The sequence below is a fragment of the Gymnoscopelus microlampas genome (genome assembly GCF_963454915.1).
Source record: "Gymnoscopelus microlampas genome assembly, chromosome: 12".
Lineage (NCBI taxonomy): Eukaryota > Metazoa > Chordata > Actinopteri > Myctophiformes > Myctophidae > Gymnoscopelus > Gymnoscopelus microlampas.
Genome location: NC_139949.1, coordinates 50,366,094 through 50,389,154, shown reverse-complemented (window position 1 = coordinate 50,389,154; position 23,061 = coordinate 50,366,094). Strand labels below are relative to the sequence as shown.

Below are 23,061 nucleotides of genomic sequence, written 5' to 3'. Positions count from 1 at the left end.
ATGGCTCTTACACACCAGCCCCTAATTGCTACTGGCATAAAACAGAGCAATTAAAAAACAACAAATTACAAAGAGCCATATATCAAAACAAAATCAAAATACAAAAACCCTTTTCGGAAATAATAATTCAAGCAATATTCAAAATTGCATATCCAATCTTGACAAAAGGCATATTTTAGAGAGAGGGGTGATGAGGTGATTTATCCTTTCCTTTCTTGAGCTCTGCCACCTTCCTTTCCTCCTCTTACTTGAGCTCTGCCATCTTCTTTTCTTCCTCTTTCTTTGGCTCTGCCATTATCCCTTCTTCCTCCTTCTAGAGCTTTTAGCAGCTTCCTTCATGGCTGCAGGCTTCTTGGCCTTCTTTGCTGCCACCTTCTTTGGCTTTTTATCGCGGTAAACTCTCACAGGATTTGACCCGCTATTTCGGAATAAAGGGCACTTGGTTACTTTAGCTTAGCAATCAGTGTCAACAGTTAGACCTCTAAAAGTGAAATCAGAAATCCAACGAAATAATACATAGAATTAGATACTTAGATATATAACTTTGGACCTTTTTCTAGTAAATTGAGGAAATTGCAGATTAAGGAAATTTAGGATTTAAAAGTGAAAGAAAAAACAAGACACTATCCACCTCCCTACCAACATACAGGTGTTTAATTTGATCCGCCCAGTGAGCTAATTTATAGTAGAACGTTTGTTTCCCTTGGTGTGAATAAACTGGTGTCATTTTAGATTACTAAAACAACTGAAACTCTCGTCATAATGTTTACAGTGGAAAGGTTTTTCTCTAGTGTGAATACGCTGGTGTTCCTTCAGGTCACCTGAGTAACTGAAACTCTTGTCACAATGTTTGTTTACAATGGAAAGGTTTTTCTCCAGTATGGATACGCTGGTGTGTCTTCAGGTCACCTGACCACCTGAAACTCTTATCACAACATTTACAATGGAAAGGTTTTTCTCCAGTGTGGATACGCTGGTGTTCCTTCAGGGCACCTGACCACCTGAAACTCTTATCACAACATTTACAATGGAAAGGTTTTTCTCCAGTGTGGATACGCTGGTGTTTCTTCAGGGCACCTGACTCATTGAAACTCTTGTTACAATGTCTACAGTGGAAAGGTTTTTCTCCGCTGTGGATACGCTGGTGTGCCTTCAGGTCACCCGACTGAATAAAACTTTTGTTACAGTAAGTACACTGGAAAGGTTTTTCTCCGGTGTGGATACGCTGGTGTCTCTTCAGGTTATCTGAGTGATTGAAACTCTTGTTGCAATGTTTACAGTGGAAAGGTTTTTCCCCAGTGTGGATACGCTGGTGTTTCTTCAGGTCACCTGCCTGATAAAAACTCTTGTTACAGTGCCTACAGTGGAAAGGTTTTTCTCCGGTGTACATACGCTGGTGTGTCTTCAGGGAACCTGAATGACTGAAACTCTTGTCACAATGTTTACAGTGGAAAGGTTTTTCTCCAGTGTGGATACGCTGGTGTCTCTTCAGGTAACCTGAGAAATTGAAACCCTTGTTATAATATTTACATTTGAAAGGTTTTTCTCCATCTGGTTGAGTTAAAGTCTTGGTAAACTGTTGATGACTGGAAGATCCTGGTTGATCAGTGTCTCCTTGTTCCTGGCTGGTTGTAGAGCCGGTGATTTGCTGACAGGCTGATGAGGTGATCTCTCCATTCCTCAGCATTTGGCAGTAGAGGTCGTTGTGTTTACTCCTGATGTGTTTAAGGAGGAAGACCTGAGATGTGAAGGAGTATGAACACTCAGAACAGGAGAAGAACTGAGTTTGGGAAGACTGGAACCTCACTCCTGCGAGAGAGAGGGGGGGGGGGGGGGGGGTGTGTGAGAGGAGGACAGAAGGGGAGAAGGCAGGTTAAAAATGGTAGAGTACACATACAACTTGAAAGCTTCCATCATCAAACAAGTCCGTTGTTTAGCTTCCCTGTTAAAATGTCTGATTTAATTGTATTTTTCATCAACCTCTTTTATTCCACCTCCCAGGTTTCCCAGGTTACCTCCCTCCTGTGTTTAACACTGACTGACCTCCACTGGTCTCCCAATCATCACTGTCTTCAGTGTCAGATTCAAGCTCAACTTCAATTTCAGAACAGTGTGAAGAGATGTCTTCATCATCATCTTCACTTTTCACTGCTAGTAATGTCAACATTGACCCATCAGGCTCCTCTGGTCTTTGAAGTAACTCCTCCTGTTCCTCTTTAATGTGTGGAGGCTCTGGTTCCTCCTGGAGCAGACTAGGGCTCCTCTCCTCTTTACACACAGCCATGTGCAGGATGTCTAGTTGGAGCAGAAACATAACATGATAGTGAACACTGGATTCCTGAAGTGTGAATAAACATTTCCATCCTCCATGTTCCATGTACAAAAGGAGGTATCACCTACTTAAGGTGCATTCCCACTGAAAGATAAATAAATAATCTTTCTAGTCACTTGAATCTCATCATTTTGTGAAAATAAGAAAGATTCAGCAACTACAAGTTCTATTTCATGGCAGAAATATTGATAATTTATAATCAAGCTGTGAAAAACACAAAGCGTGTGTTTTTCCCCCTTCCCAGCCTGCTGCCCAGGGACCCAATTTGTACACATACTACAGATAGAAAATGTACACAGGGACCCCTCCAGCGTTAATTTAACTCTGGAGTGTATAAATGGAACCAAATGGACATGTAAGGGACCATTTGGTTCAATTCTGTACACTCACAGGTATACAAAAACTCCCAAAAAGGCTCAGTGTCTGGCTGTGCGTCTTCAAAGGCTTGTGTGTTGTCTTTGCTGTGTTATTGGTTCCCGGTAGAGGAAATTTGGTCATATGCCAAGCCATATAAAACATGTACATAAAAAAAGTGACCACCAAAGTGGAAAAAGCGACACTCCAAAATAATAGATGCAAGACAGGCTCAGATACACGTTCTTCTATTTAGAGAGAACGCTAATGCGTTTCGTATAGAACAGGGTTTGTCTGTATGTATGTACAGTATGGATTTCCCCTCAAAAGTAGACCAATCACATCTCATGCCGTTAAGTGCATGACATTATGAAACAGAAACATCTCCACACATGAAAGCTTGAAATGTCAGGTGAAAGTTGGATCGTAGTTTAAAATCTATGTAAAATAGTTTTATAGCGTGGCTCTGTACTTCTAGAAATAGGTCCGTGAGTCTGCTAATCTGTCTGTCTGTGTGTCCGGGACGAATCTCACAAACCGGTTTGACGATCAGCGCCAAATTTATGCACGATGATCAAGGAAGTATTTTTCCCCTTCAGATAGAATGCACTATGTGCAATGTGAAGTTATATGGTGCAGTTTTTCTATTAGTGTTGCATTTGCGCAATAATAAATGTGCTTTTTGGTTATAGTAATGAGACAAACAAGGTTAACAATGAATTTTGAGAGATCTTTTAATGATATTAGCTACATATCAGCATGATTATCATAAGTTGTCAAGATATTTCTGCAATGGTTATTGTACAGTGAAAATTAGATATTGTTGCACTTCTACAACAGAACAGAAAGAAATTACAGAAAGAAAGAGCATGTGAAACTTACTGAGTGGATGGTCTTCAGGTTCCTCCTGTTTAATAGAAATGTCCCTGGCTGAGTCTGGAGAGTTCATCTTCACCTGCAGTCTGGACTCCACACACTGGTCTGAAATGAAGGAGTTGAATAAGGACTTTAATAACTGGAGACCTAGTGGTGTCAAGAATAACAGTAATATTTGCAGAAGGTAAAGGCAATATGGCCTAAGCCCAACTCTCCAACATATGAATCTTGGGTGCAAAGATTATAGGATTCATATATTAGGGAAGGAGTCATTCGTAATTTAAGATTACAAAAGGAAAACTGTGTCTCCTGCGATGCAAATAATGGTCTAAAGTGAATAAGGTGAAAGCAGCCAATCTGTTTTTTATGTTTCTGCAACCAGACAGAATGAGCAATTTGTTTAATCATCAGGATATTATCATTGTTATGATATATTTTGTCATGATTATTTCTCAGTAAAATTAGATATAGTGACAGCCCTACAACAGAACAGAAAAAAAAGAAGAAAAAAAACATTCTAGAAAGAGTGAGCACATGAGACTTACCGAGGTGTGGGTGGTCTTCAGGTTCCTGTTTAATAGAGATAGCCCTGGCTGTAGAGTTCATCTTCACCTGCAGTCTGGACTTCACACACTGGTCTAAAATGAAGGAATTTAATACATGGTAAATGGTGCATTTATATAGCGCTTTTATCCAAAGCGCTTTACATAGATTGTGCATCACATTCACCCATTCACACACACATTCATACACCGATGGCGGAGGAAACCATGCAAGGCATCGGGAGCAATTAGGGGTTCAGCGTCTTGCTCAAGGACCCTTTGACACTAACTCTGGGGGAGCCCGGGATCGAACCCATCCGGCCACTCTACCCCTGAGCCACTGCCGCCCGGCACCACCACTTTGGTAGTATTTTATGTACTTATAAGGTTATGGCTGAGTCAGAGTGACGTCAGAGGTCCGTCCGTCTGCCGGCTGGCCGGCCCGTCCTCCATTAGTCATTTTAATACAGGATTAGGAGGATGAATGTTTTTCCAAAAATTGTACAGTGTTAAAATGATATTTTCATGTGTAGCTCCACCCACCAGTTCATTAAGTATACCTGGTTTGCACCTTAGCACCACCCACCTGACCCAGTCCCTCCCCCTCCTCCTATATGACCACCCACCTATCCTAGTCCCCCCACCCCCACCCCCCCTCCTCATGAAAGGACAGCCCATGGATATGCACAGTTGTTTACAAAAGGGTCTAGAACAGTGGTTGCCAAAATGACTTCCGGGGACCCCAGCTGGGTTCTTGAGAGGGTTCCGGGGGGGTCGCCCAGAAAAATGTATGGCATCATAATCAGTGTAACCAGTTTAAACCTGCCGTATATACGTAGGTGATCTGAAAATAGCAGATCTACAAGGTATTGAATAATGATGCATCGCGCTCATTAACATGTGGACAGAGTAAAGATCCTACTGGTTTACAAGATACGTTTACACCTCATTGCTTATTATGGAGATTAACCACAGTAATGCTATAAAACACTGATGTAACTATAGTGTTACAATAATAATAGTGACGTCAACAACAACATAAAACACAACAATGTATATCTTGCTGTAGCCATGGTTCATATGACGCTCGTCTGTCACAAGCGTCATGACGCTACTTGTTCCTGTTTTTTGAACATTTTGCACCGACAACCAGTACATCTACATTAACATTCAAATTTCAAATATAAAGTGCTGACCCCCCGGCCACGGACGTGACAAGTTAAAGCGCCTGGGTCTAAGTACTCTTATCTTCCGTATTGTTCAATAATAAGCATTTTAATCATATCCGCGGCCATTTCTATTAAAAAAAAGAATTAATTATAATTGATCAGAGTGCAATACACCTCTCAACCAATAGGGCCTTGTAGTTGAAAGTATATGGAGAACATTTGGAGAAAATGGCCGGCGATCTGATTAAAACGTTTTTTATTGAACAATACGGAAGATAAGAGTACTTAGACCCAGGCGCTTTAACTTGTAACATCCATGGCTTTGGGGTCAGCACTTTATATTTGAAATCTGAACGTCTATGTAGATGTAATGGTTGTAAATAAACATTTCAAACAACCATCAAGAAGTAGCTCCATGACACTCATGTTTCGGGGCTAGTCTTGCTGCTGCTATGGAGCTGTTGTTAGTGTTTATGATCACTTTATAACAAGCTAACAGCTAAGACTAATTAGATTTATGTTCCAACTTAAATGATGAGTTAATAAAGATAAATAGATGAAACAAGACGTGATCCGTTCATCTTAAATGTTATAAATAGATGAAACAACATAATGAGTTGATCTTTACCTGCTGTGTTTCAGTGGTTGAGCTGCTAACAAACGTCCTCCTGCTGCTTAACGACGACACTGTTTAGAAACGACACGTTTTACTTTTCTTTGTATTTTACTTTTATATAAATCTATGGTATATTAAAGTGTCAACAACAGTCAGTCAACACACCATGTTGTTTGCACTACTGCATTGTGGGTATGTTCTTCTTCTGACGAACACTTTGTCTAGACGCCAGTTGGTGTATTGCTGCCCCCTGCTGTTGGTCTCGGGTACTGTCCATTGTTTATATACAGTAACAGTACTATGTGACCTTCCTGACCTGTAGACAAGAGAACATCCATCTAGGAGTAAAGCAGTTCATCCAACTAAGCAAATGAATTGATAATAGAAAAAAAAAGTGTTAATCATTGATTTAATAAATTAACCAATTAACAATCAATAGGTCATTCATTGCAGGCAAAATCTTCCCACAAATGTAAAATCCAAAAATATTGAAAATAGCAGATCTACAAGCTCACGACACGTCACATGTTTTGAGCTTGTAGATCAGCTATTTTCACAAGTCTTACACGACACTATTGTGCAACATAATATAACATAGGGCTGACGTCCTCAATCAATTTGTTGAAAAAAAATAAACATATAAAGAAAAAAACTATTACAATTATTTGATTAATCAGAAAAGTAATCTATAGATGAATTGCTTAGAAAGTCATGGATAGTTAGCCCTACATCCATCACAGCTTTCATCAGTGCACATTGATGCTGCACAGGTCTGATCACGTCTCGTAGAAATGCAGGATACAACATAGTACACTAATATATACCATGATACAGGATGCAACATATACCTTGTATTAAACATGCCATTACTCACATTTTCAAACTACAGTATGTAACTATATCAATATGTCTATGATAAATTCAGACTGTATGGTATATTCAGACTGTGACACAGTAAGATTATCACAAGTTATTTCAAAGCAATGTATGTTCCAAATAGTTATGAGTTTCCCATTATGGTTATTGTACCATAATGTTCTGGGAAGATTGATTGATTGTAATGGATGAATTGCAATGGGTCAGGCTGACCTAAAATGGTGTAACTAATCATGAGGTTTCATATTATTATGTGCCAAGATCTAGGGCCACACAAAGGTATAAAAACACACCCACAATCCTATTTCATCAGTCCTGTCTGCAGGTATGGCTCTGTTATATTAACAAATGTTATATAGGTTCACAACACATCTACTGATGCACAAACTTGGACACTGTCTCTTGGGGGCTTAGGGTAGCAGGTGAGATGTTGGCAGCAGGTGTTGGCGACACTAGGAGGCTCTGGTCACTGTGGGTTGCCTCCGGGCCTGGCTCCTCCTGCGTCTGACCAGAAGTGACTTCTGTGCGTTGTGTCGTCGTTGTCGCTTTCAAACATCTCATTCTGCCTTGATGGGTTTTTAAACCCTCTTGAATGTTGCAGGTTTTACCTCAGTATGTAGCTTGCTTTGGGTTCTTCCCCTCAGAAGAAGAGGTTAGGGCTGCCAACCCTCTCCATCCCGGGTTTCCGTCTCTCCGGCCGTCCTCTGTCTCTCCAGAGTATTTCAGTTAACAAAACATCTACTGATGCGCAAACTTGGACACATCATCAGTGTTGTTTCCTGGAGTCACTGGTCAACAGTATACTTCTAGAGACGCATACAGTTGTTCCTTCCCGTTTAGTATTTTTTTTTTTTTACTTGTTTCTTTCTTCTATATTTCTTCTATATTTTAACTCCTCCTGTAACTGTAGATGTTGAGAGCTTGTACAAAAACACTTGTGCCTGCAGACTAAATTCTTCCACACATCCCAAATAGTAATGTTAAGAGATCATAGCTTATATTTCACTTTCCTGATAATAATCCATTAGGCTTATAGCGTAGTAATAAAACATCTTGCACAAATGTGTGTGTGTGTGTGTGTGTGTGTCGATAAACAATGCGGCCCCCCAGAGGAAATTTTGTGGCCCTCACCATATACAAAGTTGCCCACCCCTGATGTACAGTATACATCTGCTGCTATTCTCACACACCTTTATATCTTACCCCAGGTACTATGTGTAAATATGTACATCATTTGTTTGTCTTTGATTGATCTCTCTACCCCCTTGCCCCCCCTTCTTCCCTTTCATATTTTCTATGGAAATAAAAACAACATAACTTGCACAAAATCTAATTTCACCCACTTTTTTATTTCTGTAGTGTAAACCTGTTATGTGACAATAAAGCTGATTCTGATTCAGATTCACATCACAATTTAATAATGTAATACAACTTAATAATGATCATAGCTATTTCATTAATTGTAACAATTACTAGTCATAATTAATAAACTGCATAATTGCAGCCTCCTGAAGGTGTTTCTTTAGGGTACCCCACAAATGCTGGTTTACATAATAAACAGGACACATTGTTTTCAACAGCCCATTCATTTTTCATAGATATTTCCGAAAATATTTATATTAATTATTTTAAGCCTGGAACCAAGCCATCCACGCTCCTGGTGAATAATGACCATAAAATATTTGTTTCTGTGTCAATTCTTTTTTGAAAACCGCAAAAAGGGGGTATTTATTCAATATAGTATGTAATATAATTAGATATGTTTTGACACTGAATCAAATATGTTATGGTCATGATTCACCAATAATGTAATAATTACTGGCAAAATTAATCAAAAATGCATGCAAAGTAGTTTTCCCTCAGTTAACTGATTTAATACCTAAAATAATTCAAATAATACCACATTAATTGGGCATGTAATAGAATACAGCAAAATACATTAAATCAAATGATTAAAACGAAGATTCTAGAAAAAACAGTTCTACCTTCTACAATTGATATGGTTAAAATAGTAATTTATATAGCTTTATATAGCTTGAGGAACCATTCAATGGAGTTCAATGGACAGGTGGTGCCATCTTGGGAGGTTTTCAGCTATTTTTCTAAGAAGAAAAGAAAGAGCTCGGAAATGTCTCCAAAAGGCAATTCAGGCATTTAGCAGACACTCTTAATCCAGAGCGATTTACAGTAAGAAAGACGAGTACTAATGGAGGCCTCTGTTGACAAGAGCAGTATAAATCACTATATGTTTGTTTGTCTTTCCAACTCCCTGCCAACATACAGCTGTTTAATTTGATCAGTGAGCTGATTTATAGAGGACCGTAAAAACAAATCATCCTTGGTGTGAATGTACTTAACTTAACTGACTGAAACTCCTTTGTCACATTGTGACAGGAGTTTATCCAGTGTGGATACTCTGGTGTCTCTTCAGGTCTCCTGACTGACTGTAACTCTGTTCACAATGTTTTCAGTAATAATAATAATAATAATAATAATAATAATACACTTTATTTGTATAGCACCTTTCATGACATGCAATGCAGCTCAAAGTGCTTTCCAGAGCAAGAATTTAGCGTGGACAAGCTGGTGCTTCTTCAGGTGACCTGAGTGACTGAAACTCTTGTCACACTGTTTACAGTGGAAGGTTTTTTCCAGTGTGAACACGCAGGTGTGACCTAAGGTTATCTGACCGACAGAAACTCTTGTCACAGAATTTACAGTGGAAAGGTTTTTCTCCAGTGTGGATACGCTGGTGTGTCTTGAGGTTTTCTGAGTGACTGAAACTCTTATCACAATATTTACAGTGGAAAGGTTTTTCTCCAGTGTGGATACGCTGGTGTGTCTTGAGGTGACATGAGTAACTGAAACTCTTATCACAATATTTACAGTGGAAAGGTTTTTCTCCAGTGTGGATAACCTGGTGTGCCTTAAGGTTACCTAACTGACTGAAACTCTTTTTACAATGTTTACATTGGAAAGGTTTTTCTCCATCTGGTTGATGTCTGTCGTTCAGGAAGTCTGTGTAAGTCTTTAGTTCTTCTGGTTGAGTTAAAGCCTTGGTAAATTGTTGATGACCATAGGATCTTGGTTGATCAGCATCTCCTTGTTTCTGGCTGGTTGTAGAGTTGGTGAGTTGAGTCTGCGAAGACTGGGACCTCACTTCTGAGAGAGAGAGAGAGAGAGAGAGAGAGAGAGAGAGAGAGAGAGAGAGAGAGAGAGAGAGAGAGAGAGAGAGAGAGAGAGAGAGGGGAAGAGGCAGGTTAGAAATGGTGAGTACAAATACATATAGCTTCCTTGTTAATATTTCTATAATTTTTCATCTTTTATTCCCCAATTTAGTCGTCACACCAACTCCCAGTTTACCCACACATGTAGTTCCTGTCCCTGTGTTTAACACTGACTGACCTCCACTGGTCTCCTCCCAATCATCACTGTCTTCAGTGACTTCAGTGTCAGAATCAAGCTCAACTTCAACTTCAGAACAGTGTGAAGAGATGTCTTCATCATCAACTTCACTTTTCACTGCTAGTAATGTCAACATTGACCCATCAGGCTCCTCTGGTCTTTGAAGTATCTCCTCCTGTTCCTCTTTAATCTGTGGAGGCTCTGGTTCCTCCTGGAGCAGACTGGGGCTCCTCTCCTGTTCAGGAGAATCCTCCTTTTTACACACAACCATGTGCAGGATGTCTAGGAGCAGAAAATAACGTGATAGTATAGCAATATTAAAACATAATACTTCACATGTGAGCTCTGATTTGGGAGTAAATTAGGCTGTAGGCCAAGCCGTATACAACAGGTCTGTCTGTCTGTCCAATCACAGCTCATGCCGCTTAGTGCATGACGTTATGAAACAGATCCACCTCCAGACATGAAAGCTTGATATTTGAAAAGTTTGTGCGTAGTTCAAAAATCTATGTAAACAGATTTTTATGATGTGGCTCTGAATGTCTGGACATTTTTGCTACAGTTACCATTGTTATTGTACAGTGTAAATTTGATATTGTGACAGCCCTACAAAACCGAACTGTTATGGCAGCCTGACAAATTCTAATTTTATTTAGGCTAATTCTGGTTAACTCTCATTCTCAGAGAACAGGTGACATGCCCATGTCACCTGTCATGGGTTTACAATAGTGTTTCCTCCTTGCTCTGGAGAAATGTTCTTTTAAGGTATGAAGTGTGATGTCTATTTCTTTCCTTATGTCCATATTAGAGCATGTGTGACCACTTCATTTGAGTCTATTTTTCCCTCTTGACTTGTATAAAAGAGGTAGCAAACTGTTAGGAAGAGGCTGGTCTACATACGTTGGTGTGTGGGGCAGACGGGGATCTCCTGAATAAATGGTGATTGTGTCTCAACACTTCTCGAACTTCTGCTTTTTGTGGGAATCCGATACTTGGCATAAGTTATCAATTTTTCCATAACAGTTGGCGTTGTCGGCAGGATCAATATTCATAATTCATAACCATATGAATGTGATACTTGATCGAAAGAACTAGCAGAGTTGTGACGTCTGTCCATCCACACGACCTGTGTTCATCGGATTTGCTGCAGCTAAGGCAAATACGTCCTACCCAAACGCAGAGGCGTGCCGTTCGAGGGACCGGGGAAGTGCTGGATGGGCAGTGAATACAACTTTAAGGTGAGAGAGTGTTTTGATACAATCACGTAGGTGTGAGTCCTTCCATTTTTTATGGTAAAGCAACTGTACGCGTAGCCGTGCATTGAGGTGTGAGACCTTCCTTTTTGGTAAACAACTGTACACTGTATTTAAGTGTACATAGTGGCATGAGGCCAAGCAGGTGTAAGTCCTTCCTTTATGGTAAACAACTGTACACTGTATTTAAGTGTACATAGTGGCATGAGGCCAAGCAGGTGTAAGTCCTTCCTTTATGGTAAACAACTGTACACTGTACTGAAGTGTGCATAGTGGCATATGGCCAACCAGGAATCTGGGAAACAAAAACGTACAAAGTCCTTAGAAGGACACCTAATCAAATGTTTATTTGGGTTAATATTGGTAGTAGGCGTGTGTAACATTTTAATCAACTGTTCGGGTTAATATGGTTAATATATAAGCGTGCATAAACCTTTATGGGTATGACTATTGTCACAAGAGAGGATCGTATGTCTGAGGACAACCAGTAGGAGACAAGGCATACATGAGAGTGCTGAGAGCAAATAGGATTGTAAAGGGTTGACGTGTGACTGAGGTTTGCATGGTGTGAAAGAGGTCACCCTAAATCTGTGTGAGAAAACAAACCCTGTAGTAGAATATAACATTCCGTTCGGATGTGAATAGGAAAAGCAGCATAAAAAGCCTAGGATTGCCAAATGTTATAGCAATATTCTTGATATTAATATAGGAAAGCAGCAAAAAAGCCTAGGATTGTACTAAGTGCTTATTGGTTCTGCTCTGACATTTTCTTTTAAAAAAGCCTAGGATTGTACTAAGTGCTTATTGGTTCTGCTCTGACATTTTCTTTTCTCTTTTTGTTTTTTCTTCCTGAGTTCCACCAGAGCCATGGGGAACCAACAGAATGGGGAATCCATGCCTCAGACGCTTTCTGGGCCAGCGGAATTCATGGTGACCAGATGGGGTGTTGGAATGATAGAGGCAATACGGTTATGGCATGCAATCACAAAAGGGGGTTTTCCCATCATGGGAACCCTGAGTACACAGAGATTAAAAGCATGTAGGGAACAATTAGAGCAATATGAAAAGACAAAGGGAAAAAAGAGGAAAAGTATAGACTGGGATGGTTTTAGGAAATGGGAAAGAGAAGCTGAGATCAGGGATAGCAGACAGGCGAGGGCCCTTTTATATAAGGAAGAGAGTGACGATGACAAAAGACGTAAGAGATTAAAAAAAACACATAGGCAAGAATCCCTACAGCCTCCGCCATATGCCTGTGTAACGGCCGCCCCGCAAAACCAACCGCCAGCACCCCCACCGCTTCCACTACTTCCGGAACCCCAGCTGCTACCCCCCAACCAGGCTGGAGAACTATACATAGCCGCAGGCCTGCTGGCAGGGAACGCAGCTGCTGTGGTCAACATGGCTGATGGACAGTTGCGAGGAACTGCCGGGGGACGTCCGGAGGTGACCGACAATGACGAAGCAGAACAGGTGCAGAGGACCTACATGGAAGTGGCGAAAATGGGGGAGGACTTGCAGAAGCTCTGAGAGGAGAGAGACACTCCGAAGCAGCAAAACCAAAGAGGCACATTTGTTGCCATTAATCCCCTATCCAAACCCTCATCCGGCCCCTCCTGCGGATGCAGACCAAGCAGTTAGGGATGCATATTCAACCACAGTATCTGTGCAACGCAACTGGACACCGGATGAATTGCATGACATTGTGCGGGACCTTCCAGACCCCAAGGTGGATGTGGAACGCTGGTGCGCAGCCATACTGGAATTGATAGAGCTGTACCAGCCATCCGCTAGAGAACTGGACACTGTTTTCCGCAAAATCTTTGGATTAAAGTGGCCTCGTTTGAAGGGCGATTTTGATGTCGATGGACTGAGAACTGACATTGTGACTGGACAGCTGCAGAACCAAGATGGTCTGTTTGCAAGGGTGAGAGCAGCATACCCTGTGCATACTGACTGGCCCAGAATCCACACCACCAGGCAGATCGAGGAGGAGACCTGTGATGAGTACCGAAATAGAATGGAGGAGGTGTTCCAAAAACACTGTGGTGTGGCCCAAGATAACGCGGCATACAATGACTTGTTGAAGACAGCGTTGATAAATGGACTACTCACTAACATTCATAACCGAGTCATGATGTCCTGTATTGGATGGGAAAGCAAGCCACTTACCGACGTCTGGAGTCATGCACTACACGCAGAGCGCCATGAGATTTCACAGGACAATGTGCAAAAGAAAAAATTGGTGATGGCACAGCTGATGTTCTATGAAAACCAGCAACCACGACAGGAAGACCAAAGAAAAAATGGCACAGGCCGGAAGAGGCCACAGACAGGAGGAGACAGAGACAGAGACTGGGGTACAAAACCTAAGAAGGGACGTTGCCATTACTGTGCAAGGGAGGGCCACTGGATGGAAGAGTGCCGGATAAGAAATCAGGCATGGAGGTTACAGGAGGCAGCTGGACGAGGGGGCCAGAGGTCCGATGGCCCTGCAAGAGATTGGGTCCCGAACCCACTCTATGCGAGGGGACAAGACAGTGGCAACATCGGATATGGACAAAATGGCCAGAGACCTGATCTTGCAATAGATTGGCCTCCGAGGGCCGATGACAGGAGACCAGACAGTGGCAACAGAAGCAACGCAGGCAACCCACGACAGGGAGAACAAGCCACCTGGCACCATGGACCCGGGGCCGAGGTGACTGTCAATCATCCAGGCCGCCTATAGGATACGGAGTTGGCTGTAGGGGTGATAGGGACAGAGATAGACATGCATGATGGTCAGTTTGTGCACGTCTCAGTTACCCCAGATGAGGCCCCACTCCTTGATCTATTCGTGAATGGTGAGTACATCACTTTTCTTGTTGATACAGGTGCTGGTGTGTCAGTAATCAGACGAGAAGAGATACCAAATGCCCCCCTGTCCAGGAAAACGCTTACGACAATAGGGGCATCGGGGGAACCATGCATAGAAGCAATTACAAACCCTTTATCAGTAGAACATGGGGACATCAGATTTGAACATAAATTTTTGTCTTCGACTGTGTGCCCTGTTAACTTAATGGGACGAGATTTGCTTTGCAAATTTGGTGTTAAATTGGAATGTTCCAGTGATGGCATATGCATTTCATGTCCAACGCTGGGACTTTACAATTTATCTGTCAGTAAGGGTAATCCCACTGATTGGCATTATTGCTGGGACCTCTGTGACAACGATTTAGTTGTGAGGTTGCACAATATGACACCTGATGATTTCACCAAACCAGCAATACTGCGTTGTACTGCACATGTATCACCATTCACAAGAGATCTGACCTATGAACATTTTTGGTATAATATCAAAAATCAAGACAAAGTACAGTTAGGTAGTGTATACACTAACAGTCAGTTTGGTGCCATCTCCCTGAATTTAACTGAGGAACAGAAAGTGTACCATACCGTGACAGGGGCAGTTCCCCACATTCCTTTAGGAAAGAAAAAAGGTGGGTGGGGGGACATAGACCCATGGCTAAAATTAGTACTACAGGCCAAGGACTGGCAACAGTTTGGTACAGAGACGTTATATTCACCCAGTATGGAGACATTTTCAACCCCATTGTTGGCAGACTGCATGTTGACTAGAACTTCTACTAGCGTTAAGCCTAGAGAGGGTTTAGAAGCATTAATGGTGTTAGAAGCCACCCCAGAAGACATATCCCTTTTGTTGGGAGCAGTACCAGAGGTTTTATGGGCCAAAGATAAGTACGACATTGGGTGTATCAAGAACGCAAGACCCGTAGTTGTGTCCCCTAAATCTACATATCGGCCACATAAAGCCCAATATCCTTTGAGTAAAGAGGCAGAGGAGGGTATAGCTGACGTCCACGCCTCTTTAGTGGAAAGGGGAGCCATCATTCCTTGCCCTGATTCACCATGTAATTCTCCCATTTTGCCTATCAGAAAAGCGTCTGGAGCATGGAGGTTTGTACAGGATTTACGCATTATTAACGAGGCTGTGCACTCACCCGCCCCGGTGGTTCCAAACGTAATGACTATTATGTCACAAGTCCCGGCTAATTCATGCTATTTTTCTGTGGTGGATTTAAGTAACGCATACTTCAGTGTACCTGTCCACCCAGATAGTCAATATTGGTTTGCATTCACTTTCAAGGGTAAAAAATGGACATGGGCGGTAATGCCGCAAGGGTACGCAGCAAGTCCTACTCTATTTTCGGCTGCATTAGCAACAAATCTTGAAGCTTTTGTTCCTCCTGAACAGAGTGTTCTAATAGAATATGTGGATGATCTACTCTTGTGTTCTAAATCAAAAGAAGCTTGTGAACGGGACACTGTAGCCCTCTTACAGTTTTTGGCTGAAAATGGCCACAGGGTATCAAAAGCTAAATTACAGTTTGTCAAACAAGAGGTCAAATATTTGGGTCATGTTATTACACCAGACGGACGCAGCTTAGGGCCAGAGAGGGTCAGTGCCATTTTGTCTATTCCACAAGCAACAAACAAACAGCAGCTGATGTCCCTTTTAGGAATGGCAGGCTATTGTAGGCCCTGGATTCAGGACTTTGCTGAAATAACAGAGCCACTGTCTGCTTTGATTTATGGTGGGAAAAAATTAGCTATGTCAGACTCAATTGCATGGACAGCTGAGGCAATAGGAGCCTTAACCACCCTTAAACAGGCTTTAACTATGTCCCCATGTCTTGGTCTGCCCGATCATGATAAACCTTTTAACTTGTTTGTGGCAGAAAAAGATGGGTTCATGTCTGCAGTGTTGACTCAGGCCCATGGTGACAAGCAGAGACCAGTTGGGTATTACTCAAAAAGGTTAGACAGTGTGGCACGTGGGTTAGTCCCATGTCTCAGAGCTGTCGAGGCAGCAACAGTTGCTGTGTTAGTGTCAGCTGACATAGTAGCTATGCATCCTTTGACAGTACATGTCCCACACGCAGTCCATGCATTGATAACACAGGCTCGTACTGCCCATCTAACACCGGCACGCCTTTTACACTATCAGAATGTGTTATTAACCATGGCACATGTCACTTTGAAGAGGTGTACGGTCCTTAACCCAGCTAACCTTCTACCCACAGTTGATGATGGCGATCCGCACGAGTGCGTTCAACTAGTAGACGTTATGTCAAAACCCAGACTAGATCTGACAGACAGTGAATATCCAAATTCAGACTTAATATTATATGTTGATGGCTCAGCGCAACGGTGTAAAGTAACTGGAGTGCCATTAGTTTCATACGCTGTCTGTTCAGACTCCGCTGTCATTGAGAGTGCCAGATTACCAGGACACCTGTCGGCACAGGCCGCAGAATTGTTTGCATTAACAAGAGCTTGCATCCTTGCCACAGGGAAAACTGTAACCATTTATACAGACAGTCAATATTGTTTCGGTGTCTGCCATGATTTCCATGCAATATGGGGACACAGAGGCTTTTTGACGGCGGCAGGAAAGCCGATCGCACACCATGTGTTGGTAAAGAATTTGCTAGCAGCCATTATGTTACCAAAAACAATAGCTGTTTGCAAGTGTCAAGCACACACCAGAGAGACTGATTCTGTGTCAAAGGGAAATTCTTTTGCAGATTGGGCTGCGAAGACAGCTGCTACCTCCCCCGTAGCACCTGTTTTACAGATGACGGCGCTCCCGGCACCAGTGGATCCGTTTTCTATTAATGATATCTCTTTATTACAGACAGGAGCTGACGCACGGGAGAAAGCAGTATGGGCCAAAAAGTGTACAGTGGACACAGCCAACAACATATGGCTGGGTCCTACTGGCCTTCCTGCTATGCCCAAATCTGTTTTTCCATATTTGGCGAAAATGTCACATGGGCAAGACCATGCATCAAAAACTAAAATGATTGATCTTGTCAACGAGTATTGGTTTGCTCCAGGGTTCACAACCTACGCAGATCACTTCTGCTCAAAATGTGTTATTTGCATGACACATAATATTGGCAGAGGCATAGTTGTGCCAATGTCAGCCCAACCAAAACCAGACGGACCATTTGAGTACCTCATGGTGGATTTCATTACCTTATCCACGTGCCAAGTTATAGAAAAAGAATGCTGCAGTTTTGTAAGTGACCCTACAAAGGCAATTACCAAATTACATGAGGATACCTTAGCTGGTGTAAGTGAACTGCACAAAAATCACGGAGGAGAATTCTGGGGGATTTTCGAAAATTGGTTTGGGGGAATTGGGAACACGTTGACACGTACTCTGGTCTTGATTGTCACTACCATAATTGTGCTATTTTTGGTGTTTTTGTGCATCTCTGCTTGCATTACAGCAGTAATGGCAAAAATCTTTGGACCATCACCTGAGGTGGTGGTGCGGCCAGGACCACAGTGGGTGCCACCATTCAACAATAACGATATTATTTAAGCTGTGGGGAAGAAGGGCTGGATGGAAATGTATTTTTGTTTTGTGTGTGTGTATTTTGTAGATGTGGGTTGATTTTAAGTTAGATGTGGAGTGTTTTATTTTCTTTGTGTGATGACTGACATGCTTCTCCCTTCCACTGACTACAGGCCAGATGGTGGTCGCTCAAAAAAGAGACAAAAGTTGTAAAAAAGCAACGAGGGCCGTTTAGGAATTTCCTTTAAAATCAATACAAAAGATATTAAGATAATAAGGTTTTCGCCTAGACTTGTGGTCAGATAAGTGAAGGGTGGTGAAGGATTTTGAAAATATTTAGAATGTCATACTGTCTAAGTGACTATGAGATATAGTCAAAGGAGGGACTGTTATGGCAGCCTGACAAATTCTAATTTTATTTAGGCTAATTCTGGTTAACTCTCATTCTCAGAGAACAGGTGACATGCCCATGTCACCTGTCATGGGTTTACAATAGTGTTTCCTCCTTGCTCTGGAGAAATGTTCTTTTAAGGTATGAAGTGTGATGTCTATTTCTTTCCTTATGTCCATATTAGAGCATGTGTGACCACTTCATTTGAGTCTATTTTTCCCTCTTGACTTGTATAAAAGAGGTAGCAAACTGTTAGGAAGAGGCTGGTCTACATACGTTGGTGTGTGGGGCAGACGGGGATCTCCTGAATAAATGGTGATTGTGTCTCAACACTTCTCGAACTTCTGCTTTTTGTGGGAATCCGATACTTGGCATAAGTTATCAATTTTTCCATAACAGAACATATTAAAGAAAGAAAGAGCACATGAAACTTACTGAGTTGTGGATGGTCTTCAGGTTCCTCCTGTTTAATTGACATGGCCCTGGCTGAGTCTGGAGAGTTCATCTTCACCTGCAGTCTGGACTCCACACACTGGTCTGAAATGAAGGAATTGAAAAAGGACTTTAATAACTGGAGACCTAGTGGTCTCAAGAATAACAATAATATTTGCAGAAGATCAAGGAAATTGTCCTAAACCCAACTGGGTACAAAGATTATGGGATGTATATGTTAGGGAAGAAATCACTCTTAAGCCAAGATTACGTAAGGACAAATGTGTCGATGGACTCTTTTGATGCAAGTAATGGTCTCAAGTGAAATAAGGTGAAAGTAGCCCTTCTGTTTTGAAAGTTTCTGCAACCAAGCATCAACATATGCTGGTTGCTTTATGGTGCATACTGCACTGGGGCATGATGCATGACACATGGGTTTCTAGTTATAGCAACATTAGTGAGACCCTTTACATCCTAAAAGATGTAAAGGGTCATCAAATTTACCCATTGTGGATTAAATTCTCTACTTTGAACTGGATGTTAATGGGTTGAGCAAGTAAAACATGGTTCTTGCAGTATTATCCTTCAGAACTTCTGAAGGAGTCTGGTTTAAGAAAATAGACAAAATATGCAGTATATAGTTAATGCCACAGTTTTCTTGTGCAATATATCATATTTTTAACCCATTCCTTCTGGTGTAAACTTATGATGTGACAATGAACTTGGAAGTATACACACTATATCATTTGAACGATAAGGAGATACACTTTGTTAATGATAATACTAATACATAATGATAACAGAATAAATGTGTTTATTTATTCAGACCTGGAACGCATCTGTGTGTCATTTTTGATTTGAGCTAAAAAGCATTATTTTACACTTTGGCTATTCAAAAATAGCAGATATACAAGCTCGTAGCGCGGCACTTTGAAAAATTGTGAAAATGTGTGCAAATCTTTGAATATGTATTCTTTTAAAGCGAACATTTGTAACTCAAATCTTTGCTTCTGGGGGGTCCCTGGAACAAAATATTTTGAGATGGGGGTCTGCGGCTAAATACTTTTTTTTGGGGGGGTCCTTGACCCGAGATTTGAGTACCACTGATAATAGAAACAGGTTTTTCAGAATACTGTTGGGATTTAGAAGACATTTGTAGAATCAGCTTCAGGTCTTAATGGGTTAACTCATTGAGTGCCATTAACGTGTTTCACGTGTTTTTACCGCTATGGCTCAACGTGCCAATGACGTGTTTGAGGTGTTTTTGAAAAAATAGTAAAAAAAATAAATAAATGAAAAATCTTTTTTTTTTTTTTTGTTTAAACATGTCCAGAACCCAAGATATCATCATCTGAAGATTTGCAGCTCCATCCACTCCTTGTTTAACTTAGAAATGAAAAAGGCTGTATCTCGCTTCCTAAGCACTTTTTGTTTTCTGTGAAAAAAACTCTGGCACTGGGACAACATAATATAGAAATATTTTTTGTTTATTCGTTTCTGTTCTTTTACATACACATAGGTAGTACAATTGAGTGCCAGAATTGCCAAACGTTTGAAAAAAAAATAATTCTGGCACTCACTTAAGAGGCCAAACTGACCATTTGCAGCCCATGAACAAGACAGGGAAACTATTTTCAAAGCCATGCATTACCTGATGGGTTATTATATCTCTAAAACTCAAATTAATTCTTTGTCTATAAGCAGAGCCGAGCGACTGGCAGAGCGTTAGAGAGAACTCACTAACGCTCTGGACCAGAGCTACATTAATAGTGACATAATCAATAGGCTGCTGCTGCTAGTTGTAATGAGTTTATGACAGTGGTGTAAAGTAACTAAGTACATTTACTCAACTACTGTACTTTTACATTTTGAGGTATTTTTTACTTTACTGGAGTATCTTCAATACTTTAATCTACTCCATTACATCTCAGCGGCAAATATTGTACTTTTACTCCTCTACAATTATGTGAAAACTTGAGTTACTAGTTACTTTGCAGATATAAATTATTATATTATAAAACATACATTAACCACTTTAGCCCTATTTTATACCTAGGCCATTTGAAAATAGCCGATCTACAAGCTCACAAGGCGTCGCATCGCCTATTTTCAAATTGATTTATGTACTTCATTTAGTAAGACATGAGAACAACGTACAGGGAAGTACAAATTCACAATACAAGGTCTACTAAACTGGAAGACTCATTAAGCACTGAGCTTGTTTAAAATGAGATCCCCATGCACACAAATCATGATGACATATAAGAGACAGACAGATATACTCACTACTATACAGAATGTCATACAATCAGCTTACAGGTTACTGGTATGAAGAGTGAAAAATATGTACAAGAGAAGAAAAAAAAAGGGGGGGGGGGGTTAAGACTTAGACAGGGGCCATTTTCGAATTGCAGCCTCCTGAAGGTGTATCTTGTGAGCAAACGTTTTAGTACTTCTACTTTTGGTACTTTAAATATATTTTGATGCCAATAATACCATTGTACATTGTAAAATATCTGAGTATTTAATTCTTCCACCACTGGTTTATGACCACATTTTATAGCGAGTAAGAGCAATTCGATCATGTTACATCTTAAATGATGATTCACAAAGATGAGGTTCAGGTTACCCTCTTGCTACTCATATGACGCTCGTCTGTCACAAGCGTCATGACGCTACTTGTTCCTGTTTTTTTAACATTTTGCACCGACAACCAGTACATCTACATTAACATTCAAATTTCAAATAGAAAGTGCTGACCCCCCGGCCACGGACGTAACAAGTTAAAGCGCCTGGGTTTAAGTACTCTTATCTTCCGTATTGTTCAATAAAAAGCATTTTAATCATATCCGCGGCCATTTCTATTAAAAAAAAAAGAATAATTATAATTTATCAGAGTGCAATACACCTCTCAACCAATAGGGCCTTGTAGTTGAAAGTATATGGAGAAAATTTGGAGAAAATGGCCGGCGATCTGATTAAAAAGGTTTTTATTGAACAATACGGAAGATAAGAGTACTTAGACCCATGGCGCTTTAACTTGTAACATCCATGGCTTTGGGGTCAGCACTTTATATTTGAAATCTGAACGTCTATGTAGATGTAATGGTTGTAAATGTAAACATTTCAAACAACAATCAAGAAGTAGCTCCATGACACTCATGTTTCGGGGCTAGTCTTGCTGCTGCTATGGAGCTGTTGTTAGTGTTTATGGTCACTTATAACAAGCTAACAGCTAAGAGTAATTAGATTTATGTTCCAACTTAAATGATGAGTTCATAAAGATAAATAGATGAAACAAGACGTGATCCGTTCATCTTAATTGTTATAAATAGATGAAACAACATAATGAGTTGATCTTTACCTGCTGTGTTTCAGTGGTTGAGCTGCTAACAAACGTCCTCCTGCTGCTTAACGACGACACTGTTTAGAAACGACACGTTTTACTTTTCTTTGTATTTTACTTTTATATAAATCTATGGTATTTTAAAGTGTCAACAACAGTCAGTCAACACACCATGTTGTTTTCACTACTGCATTGTGGGTATGTTCTTCTTCTGACGAACACTTTGTCTAGACGCCAGTTGGTGTATTGCTGCCCCCTGCTGTTGGTCTCGGGTACTGTCCATTGTTTATATACAGTAACAGTACTATGTGACCTTCCTGACCTGTAGACAAGAGAACATCCATCTAGGAGTAAAACACTTCATCCAACTAAGCAAATTAATTGATAATAGAAAAAAAAGTGTTCATCATTGATTTAATAAATTAACCAATTAACAATCAATAGGTCATTCATTGCAGGCAAAATCTTCCCACAAATGTAAAATCCAAAAATATTGAAAATAGCAGACCTACAAGCTCACGACACGTCACATGTTTTGAGCTTGTAGATCAGCTATTTTCACAAGTCTTACACGACACTATTGTGCAACATAATATAACATAGGGCTGACGTCCTCAATCAATTTGTTGAAAAAAATAAACATATAAAGAAAAAAACTATTACAATTATTTGATTAATCAGAAAAGTAATCTATAGATGAATTGCTTAGAAAGTCATGGATAGTTGCAGCCCTACATCCATCACAGCTTTCATCAGTGCACATTTATGCTGCACAGGTCTGATCACGTCTCATAGAAATGCAGGATACAACATAAACTAATATATACCATGATACAGGATGCAACATATACCTTGTATTAAACATGTTATTACTCATATCATTTTCAAACTACAATATGTAACTATATCAATATGTCTATGATAAATTCAGACTGTATGGTATATTCAGACTGTGACACAGTAAGATTATCACAAGTTATTTCAAAGCAATGTATGTTCCAAATAGTTATGAGTTTCCCATTATGGTTATTGTACCATAATGTTCTGGGAAGATTGATTGATTGTAATGGATGAATTGCAATGGGCCAGGCTGACC

General features: G+C 40.6%; 3 protein-coding genes across 3 annotated transcripts in view; 2 read left to right on the top strand and 1 right to left on the bottom strand.

Annotated features, from left to right (window-relative positions):
- The window catches only part of LOC311057417 (uncharacterized protein), a gene marked incomplete at its 3' end in the record, with an annotated part of 440,186 nt that overhangs the window by 170,520 nt on the left and 246,605 nt on the right, over window positions 1-23,061 (top strand). The gene's annotated exons all lie outside the window — the stretch shown is intronic.
- The window catches only part of LOC311057874 (uncharacterized protein), a 258,441-nt gene that overhangs the window by 155,927 nt on the left and 79,453 nt on the right, over window positions 1-23,061 (top strand). The gene's annotated exons all lie outside the window — the stretch shown is intronic.
- On the bottom strand, window positions 295-22,141 carry LOC311056751 (uncharacterized protein; the record flags this gene model as incomplete). The annotated part of the gene is made up of 5 exons (XM_084073557.1): window positions 21,984-22,141; window positions 18,623-18,724; window positions 10,171-10,452; window positions 1,363-1,809; window positions 295-398 (listed from the first exon to the last, which is right to left on the bottom strand). The coding sequence occupies exons 2-5, from the start codon at window positions 18,690-18,692 to the stop codon at window positions 295-297; spliced, it is 903 nt and encodes a 300-aa protein (XP_083929683.1). The 5' UTR covers window positions 18,693-18,724; window positions 21,984-22,141.